Source organism: Dicentrarchus labrax, unplaced genomic scaffold (assembly GCF_905237075.1).
Source record: "Dicentrarchus labrax unplaced genomic scaffold, dlabrax2021, whole genome shotgun sequence".
Taxonomy (NCBI): domain Eukaryota; kingdom Metazoa; phylum Chordata; class Actinopteri; family Moronidae; genus Dicentrarchus; species Dicentrarchus labrax.
The window spans coordinates 5818894-5831715 of record NW_026136714.1 but is presented as its reverse complement, the minus strand read 5'-3'; the positions used below and the strand labels follow the sequence as shown (position 1 = coordinate 5831715).

General features: G+C 38.1%; 1 protein-coding gene across 2 annotated transcripts in view; it reads left to right on the top strand.

Annotated features, from left to right (window-relative positions):
• The window catches only part of edil3a (EGF-like repeats and discoidin I-like domains 3a), a 105483-nt gene that overhangs the window by 25076 nt on the left and 67585 nt on the right, over positions 1–12822 (top strand). The window contains exons 2-3 of one of the 2 annotated variants that reach the window (XM_051423770.1): positions 3246–3272; positions 12465–12593. In XM_051423770.1, coding sequence (XP_051279730.1) covers positions 3246–3272; positions 12465–12593 — 156 coding nt within the window. Of the gene's footprint in view, positions 1–3242; positions 3273–12464; positions 12594–12822 lie in introns of both variants that reach the window. The other variant, XM_051423769.1, reaches the window with a different exon arrangement.

Below are 12822 nucleotides of genomic sequence, written 5' to 3'. Positions count from 1 at the left end.
GGAGGAGGGGCAATTCAAATAAGTCATCTCCAGAACCTTCCATGTTTTACAAATGTATTAGTGCACTCTCCAGATGTATCCATGTGTCAAGTATTTGGTGTACCAAATGTCCACTATGTAAGGTAATGTCTAGCCTGTCTGCCTGTCTCTCTATATCCATAACCACAAGAATAACATTATCTTACACTCTTGGCACTTGCAGTTAAGTACATGTAAGAAAGACATAAGAAAACAAACACACATATCTGCAGTATTCCCTTGTAACACATTCAACTGATTAAATAATTTGTTGGTTTTTGGTTAGCAGAATAGTGTGGTTCCTAATAATAGAGAACATTAGCGTAAGTTGTTTGATGTTATGTCTGCCCACAGCTCTAATATGCAGATGCGGTTTGGTTTTCACCACTTTGAAAGACATGATAGACATTAAACTGAAATGTTCTTGTTTATATCACCACATTTTTTGAGATACAGTATGTAGCAAGCACACTTAAGTGGTTAATCGTGATTGTTTCAAGATTCATTATATATCTGTTTATAGCCCCACTGCTGAGGGAAATCTGGTTTTGCTTTGATGACAACTTTTATGGGGAGGGAAATTGAAAGATGTTAGATTTGCAGGATTTTATGAACAAACATTTCAATGCTTTCAATTACTGAGTGTAAGTACCAGTATAGTCCCACTTTCCCGACTATTCTACCAATATGTTATTTGATGCCATTTTATTTTTTCTTCTGTGGCTTTGTAATACAGTATTAGAAGTATTTCCACCAGAATGTTTGTAGCAGTAGTTCCAACAGCAGTGCAAGACAGACAAGCAATTGTTTTAAAGCAGTCTATTAAGCCATGTGTTGATTTACTGAATAGCATCCTTTCTGAAAGGCTTGGTATAATAATATTGGCATGACTAAATAGAATAATAAGCTATAAAATAAATGAAACCTAAGTTGTTACATGAAAACTCCTTTAGAATACCCACTTTTAAAGTCAACTTTGACTGCCACAAAACTTAAAAAAATCTGCGGCATGCTAACACCTCTGATTTGCCTCCTATACATCACATGGTGTATGTGAGATTAAGTCAGTGTTGTCTGCATCTGTGTACTACAGAGGCATTTACCCCATACGGGGGACGAACTGAGTAGTAAGAATTGTGCTGTTTCACTATTTCAGCAGAGACAAACACTCTTCTCATTTTCTAATCTATTTATTAAATGGAGAGTACGTTTTCTCTCGGCAGACAATAATAGATAAATAGTGATGTTCACTTTCATGGGAAATAAGCCATGTGATGCTATTCGCATGGGGTGTTTTGACTTATTTATATGTAACACCAACAACTGCAGACAAGAATTTGCCAGCCCAGTGTATTGTACAAATAACAGTCAGTATTTTGTGTACTCTTATGATTCACCATTTCAACACTTGTGTGGACCAAAAACTATTCCTTTTATGTATCTCTATCTTCTCAGCATGTGTATTTATGTGTGGGTGTGAATAGTTGTCTGCACTCAGAGGCGTATGTTGTTTTTTCCCCTTCTTTTTATTTTTTCTTTGTGGGTGTGTAATTGTGTGTGTGTACACAGAGACACAGTATGTCTCTGTGGGCTTGCATGTGTGTGTTTTGACCCTGATGGTAAGAGAGGAGAGGAAATGGCAGAAGGAAAACCGCACTACAGTAAGTGAAGTGTGGAATGTGCTTAGTTTTGGGATCACATTGGCCCATGTGCATGGGAAAACACAAAGAATAGCATCTACTGCCAGACAGATGAGAGGTTGGGAAAGTGCTTGGCTTTGGCTCACTGTGACTTCAATTTAAGCTTTCTCTCATATTTAAAACAATGTTAAAGGCTGCGGATCACTCTTTAATTCAGCTGTTTATCACTATGGTGTCTAAGTAAATCATTTTCCCCTTCAGTTTGCAGCTGCGGAGAAAGGATTCATGTATGCTGTCTGAGTTGAAATCATTTGTTCCAGGGGTGTCCTAAGTTTGTCAAAACAGTCAGCTCAGCTTGTCTTCCTAGACATTTAGTGGAAACACTGAATGCAAACACCCCTGAAATAAAGTACCACATTAAATTAGCCGGCAATATAAAAGTTTTTAAAACCCTCTGAGAGCACTTTGTGAAGTGATTTTATTTTCACATCCAAAACACCATAGGGGATTCAGGCTGACAGAGCACTGATGTTTGGTTTGTGAATAGGAAAAAAAAACTCTACGGGACTCTGTGCATGTTTCTCTGCATTATGATTGGAATTGAGACTTGATTAGTCTTCTAAAATGGTTTTAGATGCATTTGCAGCAGCATGAAATGCTTGCATCTATAACTGTCTCACTCACTATCAGCCTCATGATCTATGTGGCCTTAATCCTTCCCATATGTTAATGCATAATTAGTATGCAATGCTGTGGAAGAAAACATGTAGATGACATTTAATCATACTTTAATTAAGCCAGCTCAGTGACAGCCAGTATCATTAGCTATTGAGAAATAACACGTGCAGAATTAATATTGTCTTTAGAGTAACAAATCCCAATATGTTCATGTTTGTCCAGCCGCCCATCCATCCATCCAATGAAGCCTTCCAAAGGGAATTGTTTCAACATAACACATTTCTGATCATCCCTAACAGTAATGACAATTTTCTTCATCATTCTATGCATCTGATGCCCTTGGTCTTTTGCCTCCGCAGCGGTGTCCAGCTTCTGGGCACATTTTCAGAGCAATTTTATAAGTGATGATGGAGATAGAGGGTTGTGGTAATGATGGTAGACAGGCCAAGTCTCAGCCATGGAGCTGGACTGGGATTTAGGAGCCAGGGATGCAGCAAACAAGTATGTATGCCACAGGGGCTAATCCTACACTGGTCCAGAATGATGAACACATATTAGTCAAAGGCCACCGACCAGGACATAGCATAGTAAGAGTGTATAAATGGGGGATGGGCTGTGACACAGTGCCAGGTTACGCTCAGTGGTCGCAGTGTGGAGTATTACTGCTGGCAGGATGTTGTGCCTACAGGTAGCAGGTGTGTCTGGCGTTACATTTTGTATGCTCTCTTGGATTACATGTCAAATGTTACTGCACATATGGTAGTGCACAGTGCGATTAATGCTATAGTTGAATCAGCAGAGCTACATGCAGCTGCAGCACTGAATACTGTGACATAGTTTTGACAAAGCTAATATAATTTTTCTCTCTTCCCCTCCTCCCTCTTTTCTTCCTCTGTGTCTCAACAGCAGCAGATGGTGAGGAACCAACTTCAGCAGGTGGGAAATTTTTATGCTTGGTAACATGATTTCCCTTTCATTTGTGTATGTCTGTGTGTGTGTGTGTGTGTGATAGAGAGAGAGAGCAAGAGGGTGCTTTCAGTCTCTAAGTCTTGGCCAAGCCTCTTCCTTCCTTCATTATCACATACTCTAATTCCTTTATCGAACCACTGATCATGTCTGGTCAGCAACACTCGTGATTATATAATTTGCTAGTTCAGTTTATAAGGCAGTCCTATTTAAACCTCCTCTAATGGTGTGACTCAAGAGAACTATCTTGTCTTGGTCTGGTACAGAGTTTTGAGATTGTTTTCAGAATCTCACAGTCCAATTCAGTCCGGTGATTGCTTTAGCTTGATTGCTTTTCATCGAGTGAAATTTTCAGAATACCAGAGTATTTAGCATAATTTCAAGAATGTTTTTGAAAACCATTCCTAGTCTGTCTGAGCAAGGATGTTTAAATCCATTACCTTCAGAATAGCTTTAATATACAACAATTTCAATATCTTACTGTCTTTTATGTAAAGTACAATGCATTCCATCTTAAAATGCATGCCATTAGCATTAGTCTGAATGTAAAGTGTATCCAGTCCCTAAGGGGTGCACTGAGTTGTGCTGCTCTTAGTGTTTGCATTTAATAGGTAATAAAGTCAGATCTGTGAATTATCATACAGAGACTTCCTTTGAAAATCCTCTTCCTTCGAGATCATATTTGTTATTCAAAAGTACTGCTTCTCATTATTGAAAGAACTAATGTAACGAGAGTTTCATTACAAAAGCAAGACCACAGAGGACAACAGTAAACAAGAACCTGATTTATCTTCATCAGTGATATAATTAAAATGTCACTTCACATCCTGGGGAAGCACTGCAACTGAATACAAACTTCCTAGTTCTAAGTGCATCCTCAGCATCTAATTGTCTTTGTCTATGTTTCTTTCATTAATATTAATAGTGGAATGTTTATTTGAGATCAAATGGGTTAAAACAAGACTGATTTATTTAGATAAGACATAATACCCTACAAATCAAAGCAGTTTGTTGTCAGTCAAGACAGAAACACAAACAAACGTACGTACGTATATGCATACGTACATGCATACATACATCTACATATACATAATACATATATAAATACGTAAATACAACTGAATATACATTTGCTGCAGTATAAAAAAAATATAAATATAAACCTACTCAAAAAAGTGAATATTGGAAAGTGAATTTCACACAAAAAGTACTAAATAATTAAAATGCTCATTTAAATATCTATATCCAAATCTCGTATTTTTTAACCAAAGTCACGAGGCACAATTCAGATTGAATTGCCCAGTGGCAGTTGTCACACATAGGGCTCTCACGAGAACCGATACCAAGTCTATACCAAAGTTCTTCTAGTTTTTTTGCAGCACTGTAGGTACCATAAGTACCAGGGATACAGGGGGTGGCATACACACCAACAAGTATTCTAGTCTCCTGTTAAGTGCATAGTAAGAACAGCTCATATAAGAACAGTAACATGTTGAAGATGGGGGGGACAGCAAGCAATAGCTCAACCTCAACTCTGAGAAAAGAAATAAAGGAAAACTTTTTTAACTCTGAGGGGTCTCTCCTTGCAGAGCATTCAGGAGGAGAAGAGGTGCTCACCTGAAATGGTTTGCTGAGTCTCAAAATGACCCATAGTCACACTATGACTATAGAACTACTTTTATTATATTGTTAGAACAATATGGAAGCCAAGTGTGAACATACTGTAAATTAACATTAATATAAACATTTATTTATAATATATAGCAGTTCAGTCTAAATATACTCCGGTTAATTGCTTGCAAGAATAAATCATGTTGGCAAAGCTTTTTTTTGTGTACTGTACACATTTCAGATAACAGAGAGAATGTGGCAAACAGCACGAGAAATAATTATCAGATCTGAAAATGACCCGAATTAGGTGTGACTTGTGACCACTGACCTGGAACTGGACTTCGAGAGAAAATAGGACAGGGTGATGTGGAAGGCCAAATTACTCATGACAGGTTTGAAGAATTTAGCATATCAGCTGCTATTTCTCAGCCTTCATATCTTTAATCTACATATTCACACCCTTTGTCTGCACACATAAAGGGGACTAGTCCTCAGCACATTTGGCCGGTATTTCTTTAGGGTCTATGTATATCTCTGCATGTGTCGTGCTACTGTTTTGCAAGGTTGACGTTGATAAAGAAAATCTGCTTAGTGTGATAACATGACAAAATATTGGATTTAATTTTGTCCTCTGCCCCAATAAAATAATGAAATGAGGAAATTGGCTACATTTTATCTACATAGGGTGGGATTCTTTCTTTATATCTAGGAAAGTCTGTTCCTACTGTAAGAAATGGAAAATTTCTGATTACATTAAGAATACAAAGGACAATGACTAACTGTACCTTCATCTTTTTGCTGTGAAGCCGCAAAAAATCCCACCGAGAAACAGCAATGACTGAACTGAATCACATTAATAAATGTAGTGAGCATACAGTGTGTCACCTTTTTTATTGTGTTTTAGGATGTAGTGGGAGACTGTAATTTCAATGTTGCATATTAAGTAGTTACATTATTACTACTTTGATTAATTTGTAAATGTCTTGAACGTCAATGTGTTAAATATGCAGCTTTTTCAATTGAGTCAGTCACACACACACACACACACACACACACAGACAAATCTGCTCAGTAAGTAAGCAAAGCACATTTGAATCTTTTTTCTTTTTTTATAATAAGGAAGTAGTTTTAATGGGCACAGGTCTTTCATTATATACCAAGAGATACTAAAATATCCATATTAAGAAACATGTTCCTCTTAAACATCCATCCTATCAGATCATGGTCAAAACTCTTCACTGGCTTTCAGAATGTGCTCATCATGTGCATTAGTCTTAAGTACAAAATTCATTTCTTCACATTTATATCATTATAGATAAAAGAGAGAGAGAGAGAGAGAGAGAGAGAGAGAGAGAGAGAGAGAGAGAGTGCACTAATAGGTTTCATTCATTCAGTCATCCACTTGCTTATGCATCAGAGAGAGGAAGATTGTGTCTTCCTGTCCATCTTATTCAGTATTAGCTTAATGTGTTTTTTTGATGTATAGTTATTGTACATTATGAAACATTTTAATTTATGCATATATTACATATTGGTAAATGGTAATTTGACTGCATTTAGCCTTTATAGTCTTCTAACTACTTAAAGTGTTTTACACTACAGGTCAACATTCACCCATTCACACACACATTCATACACAGATGACAATGGCTGACATGCAGTCATCAGAAACAGAAAGTAACGCCCATTCTTACACGCATACACACACGCACCGAGAAAACACACACGCACACACAGACTGATGGCGCAGCCTTAGGGAGCATGTTTATAGGAGCAGGTCATAAGGTCTGAAGAATCTTCCGATTAGTGGACGACCCGCTATACCTCTAAGCCAGACTTCCCCCATTATATATTAATTATGATACACTTAACTTTCTGTTAGTATCTAATTTAGGGAGAATGAGCACCTAAACTAATTGTCCAATTGTAACTCTTTCTGTGAGTCTTCCTTTGTGTGAAATGTGCCTCGTAGACTTAAGAATCTTACTTTTCATTGAATGTAAGGCCTACCATGAATCCTTTAGAGCTACAATGACCCTGGTATTGATAACGCAAACCTAATTGTATGCTTACAGTGGCCTCTGTGATATGCAAGTTGCAGTTCTCTGAGAAAGCTCCATGAGGCGCAGGCTCTGGCTTCCACGCACAAATTTTGCAAAGCCCATTGCAGGGGCAGCCCCAATCACATATTTGCAGTGTCATTTCACTGCAAAAACTTGTAGATGATGTAACCTAAAATTAATTCATATATCATAACACTGCAGGTGCCCCCACAAATTCTATAAATGCTTAAGCCCCATGGTTGAAGCATGTGGACTCCACAGGCAAATAGCACAGATGCCACTGAGACCTCAAGAAGCATAATTGAGTTTTAGGTTAAGTGGATAAATAACAGTCTCTTTGCAGAACACAGAACAGTGGTTGTCCTCCACTGAACAGGTTGGTGCCAGCTTCTCTCTAATTTTCTTAAATCTTATTAGGTTACAGCTAATTTCTTTTACGATATACTATATATTTGGCATTGCTCACAAACATTAGAATCAGGACAATGCCTTTGTTACCGAAGACCCTTTGGAGGCAGGCCCAATGCTCTGACATTTTCATGGCATTTAGTATCTGACAAGACAACCTCCATTTATGCCTTTCTCTGGATCTTCCAAGAATGATGCTGCTCTTCAGTGTGACCTCTCCATTCGGATATTTAGTTGACATATTCCAAACCATTTTGTTTCTGCCTGATTCTTACTACTTTCAATTCTAAGTGCATTTGTCTGACATTGTCAAATGCTGATGGGCTGAAATGGCAGTGTGGCAAGGGCACAGGAGAATAGAATTCACTAAAAGCACGAACGTACGGCAGCTCATGCTGAGAGCCCTGATGTAATATTGGTGGTACAGTGCCAACTTTCATCAGTCGAGGTGAAGGATGGGTGCAGTGACCATGAGCCTGTGAACCAGTGAAGCCATCATAGAAAAAGAGGCTGGGTTAAAATAGATTTGACACAATTAGGCCATGTCAGATTTCTCTGTGATGTGGCTGGGTGCACATTCAGAGCTGAACTTCAATGTAAATTTCACTCTCTTGAGGCAGGTAAAATGTGCATTTCTTAAAATATTTTAATAAAAGGTTAACAAGGTGGTTGATGGGCCGGCTTTTCACTGTTAACTCAGTACTGTGTAAGATGGAGAAATTGGAACTGAAATTCAGTTGACAGTTTCATTTTCAGGGGACTTTTTCATCGACAGTCATTTCACTTGTGTCATTTAATTATCTACGGAATCTCTCTAAAATAAAGGTTTTCCAATAAAGGTAGTGGGTGTGACTTTGATGGTTGGTGTTTCAGTGCAGCTGTCAATGGAGATATTTCCCCTATCCTTGCATTTGATTTATCAGAGAAAAAGCTATAATACTGTAAATTGTTCACATTTTCATAGAGGAGTGTTGTCTCTGAGTCTTTGTAATAGGAAAACAGAGTGAACAAGAGGCTCAGTACTTAATTATATCCCACTTATGAAATTAAGTGAGTCTTAATACCTAAAGCCTCTCAGCTTCAATGGTGCATTGTAAAATTTAGCATTGTAAACTATATCATTTATAAGGGGCTAAGTTATAGGTTTAGTATAATGAAATTAGTATTTGCTTGTACATTTAGAACAAGCTAATGTTTATGACAGCTGTCAGCTAAGATGTAAGAGCGCATATGTAGTCTTAACCCTGAAAATGTCAGGCCTTCATGATTGATTTTCAAGGAAACAAAGGATGCTTTCCTGTGTTTAACCATTGGTCAGGTTTTCACAGTTGATTGATTGAACTCTCTTTGCAGCCAGAAAAGAAATCACAGCGCTCGTGCCGGACACAGCACAGGCTCACATCAATCACAGAGCTAGCGTTGGCTTGTACAGCAGAGCAGCAGCTGACGTTCACACAAGAAAGCTGCCAATGTTTCCTCCAGACACGCATCACACAACTTACGAAGAGAGCATCCACTGACAGCCTGATGAGACATCCTCACATGACACCCAATGTCCACCTCCTCACCTTTTCTGGAAAAGTTGCTTGTTTTTTCTTAGATGTGTCTTGATCTCCAGTTTTGTATCTACAAATATATCATTTATATTTTCTTGTTTGGAAGTTAGAAACTTGTTAGTCCAGCAGCCACAATGAGCACTTTTTCAATAAGTTTTTAAAAGAGTTTTATAAATCTCAACCCACTATGACAGTGTGCTAATGTAACTGTTGTAGTCCATCAGGTTTTGATGTTTTTTAACACATCAGGGTGTAAAGGTATGCAGTGTCTCCCTCAACTTGAAGTGTTCTAGGTTTAGAATTGTCATCCAGCTCCATAACAACAGTATCAGTAAATCAGTATTTTTGAAATATTGCTTTGTAATGTTTTGGAGCCTTTTATATCTAAAAAAATAACTCAAACATAGCTGTCACACAGTACACACTCCCTCTGTATCTGTCTCACACACTCACTTTGACTCTCTCTCTCTCTCTTACTCCCACCGCCTCTTTCCCTCCCTGCTTTTTTCAGCTTTATGCGCTCTCCATTAGGGAGGCTGTCAGTACGCCTTGGTGCGACTATAGATCGTCACGTCAAAACAGCCCTGAAACCTGTCACCCCCCTCTCCCTCAGAGAGCAGGGCCTCTGTGAAAGCTATTATACGTTTCTCTGTTCAGCTGATTAGCCACCGCTCTCATTATTACTGATACAGGTCCTGGCTTTGAAATGGCATGGCTTCGATAGGATTAACTCCTTTGTAATTCATATCCAGAGGCCTACTAATTTCAACGAGAGAACAATAATAAGATTGCTACTGGTGTTTATTTATCTATTTCCATTCCTGAGTTCATTTTCAGCTTATACATTTTCTGGGTTGGGGCTAGCTCTAAATGGTTGAGCAGATGATGTAGTATACAATTCAAGGCCGCGCCTGTTTACTTGACATTGTTGAATTTTCTGCTCATGGCTGTTCATTTGTCAAATTGACTTAAGAGGGCATGATAGTCTCACCCTTGAGACTTCTTCTTGTTGCTTATCACTTAAAATGAAATAAGAGTCCTGTCAAAGCACAGTTTACCTGTCAACGGTAAGATATGACTGCAAAAAGACTAGAATAGAAATTGCATCAAGAGACAGGAAGCCTAAAGAGAGGGTTCATGGAAGCAAATTTGTTTAGCTTTTTCTGTTTTTTCTGTTGACAGACAACAAGCTTGAGACTGACCATAAATTGTCACAGAAAACATCAGGCATTCGTTACACATCGGCCTTTTAACATTCAACACGTGCTGAGCTTCAACCAAGTTTGCATTAACATCGATGCGAGACTCCTAAAGTTTTTCCCATCCAATCTCAATCCACAAAGTTTTGACAGCCTCGGTGCAGTTGTACAACTCAATGTTTAAAAGATGAGACAGCTATTGGCAGGCCCTTGAGTTATGAAACCAATAACCCTGCGTCAAGGCCTTGTCATTTACATTTGGCCCCATGCTGCAGGTTAGTCCGAGAAAGGTTTTAGATGGCTATAATATGGCATCATGTTGTAGGCATTGCCAATGAATTAATATATTGCTGTCATATATATTTGCTTGTAATAACTGATCCAAGGCTGCGGGTATTGTCATTGGTCCCAGAGAGCAAAATTATGAGGAAAATAAATTATAAAAACACTTAAACACTTATAGAAGAAAAAATACTCAAACTGAGTTATTAATCATTACCAGCATAACTTTGAGGGTGTTTTTTTTGTTTTGTTTTTGGTGATTGAAATTCTTTCTTTTGTTTGCTAAATCCCCAAAGAATCCCCATGAATTCACCAGCGATTGCAAAGCCTCCCAGTGCTCACTACACCCAAATATTAAAGAGATAACAATGGTAATGATGAATGGGGCACTGCAAACACAGCAAGAATACATGTGCTTAGTGGCAATGAATACAAATTCCCTTGCAAATTAATGTTTGGCACATGCAGGACTTTTCTGCACTGTACTGACCCTTGCACAGGGTAACAGCATAAGCACCCTTTGATTTTCAGTAGGAATGTTGAACTGTTGTAATGTGTGTGGTGTGGAATAGCAACATGTGGAAACGTTTAGAAGTAGGCCATATTGAAAGTGATCAGGGGCATTGAGTACACTTAACAACAAAGAAAGCAACAAAGTCATCAGCAAATACAGTACGTATCAATTCATACAAACTATGCAAAAACTGATACATATGCTCATACATGGATGCAAACAATCCTTGCAATGAAGGGCAAGTTCTTTTGGTAAAATAAACGTATTTTCAATATTCAGAATTCGTATATTTTGCTACTTTATGAAGTGCCTCATGAAATTTAATGAGAAGTAACTCTATCCTCATGATGATTTTTTGTGTTGAGAGCACTAAGAAAGGCAAGAGATCCATGTGTCTTTTGTAGAGTTCAGTTACACATATGTAACACATTCCACATATGTTAGCAATAAAGACAATCTCACTGTAACCAAGCTTATATAGATTTTTTATTTATTTATTTTCATTTAAAACTAACTTTTTTTTTTTTTATTATTTATTTAGACTGATGTAAGTGTCCAAGGCACTGGTCTCTATACTGCACCTTCTGTTATTTAAAGAATAAATAACTGCATAAATGGCAGAAGGTCAGTTATTAATTATCCAGCAAGCCTACCCAGCAGTGCAGGAAACATCTTTGCAGTCACTCAAGCAGACATTGTTTTGCGCTGTGGAATGTAAGTACAGTACACAATTGATAATTGGATGCAAAGGCCAAAAATGAGCTGTTTGGCCCGTTTAACGTTCATTATAATGTTTCATTTCAAAGGTAACTCACTTCTGTTGTAACAAATACCTTACTAATCGTCTGTTCTGTGTTTTGGCATCGTTGGTATCATGATTTTTCTGTCTCAATTTCAAGTTTTTCCACTCCAGCAACCTAAATCTGGTAGAGCAATTCACTCTTCTCTGCACTCTTGTGTGTGCCAGTGTGTTTGTGTATTAGCATGCAGTTAGTCTGTACTTTCCTCTTAGCACTGTGAGGATGAAGTGTTGCTTTCCTGCAGGGGACATATTCAATGATTTTAGACGGTGCCTTGGGCTGCCCTCCAGACCACAGAGACCAGCAGCAGTCACTGAAAGCCAGCCTCTCTCTGCTCTCCTGTCATCCTCAGTTTTGCCTGTCAAACTGTTTTACTTATACACTGTCTCACAAGATCCAGCTCCATTTAAACTTTGTCGCTGTAAATTTTTTCAAATGCACAGGCAATATGCATGTTTGATTAAATTAAATCCTTGGCTAAGGTTGTAAGAATGTTTTTTGTCAGCGTTGGCATGGCAATATTCATTTTATTCATGCACACTCTGAAAAACAGCGTGCTACACTAGAATGATCCAATTACCTAGAACATTGTGTACTTGTATGCACAGCAAATGAGAAAGTAAAAGATGCAGCCCATTATCAGTTTCTCACCGTCTTAACATAACATCTTGTTTTAATAGTGGCACAAAACTGACTTCTTAACAGTGATTTCCTCTTTTTTCCATGCAGGCCCTTGCCATCCAAACCCTTGCCACAACAGAGGAACATGTGAGATCAGTGAGACCTACAGGGGTGACACCTTCATCGGTTACGTCTGCAAGTGTCCACCAGGCTTCAGTGGAGTTCACTGCCAGCACAGTAAGTTGGACCACTCTCGTCCTTGTTTCTCTAAAAACCTAAAAAAAAAAACCTTGACACACTTAAATTTTTATAAAATAGAATATTAAATCAAAGAGTTTGTAAGGCTTTCGTAAAACCTCTCCGTCTCCTTTTACCCATTTCCGTGAAGTGTGATTTGTCTGTTTGATCTGAAAGATTTTCAACACAAATAATGACCTTGAGCAGTGAATAAATGTTGAACAGCTGA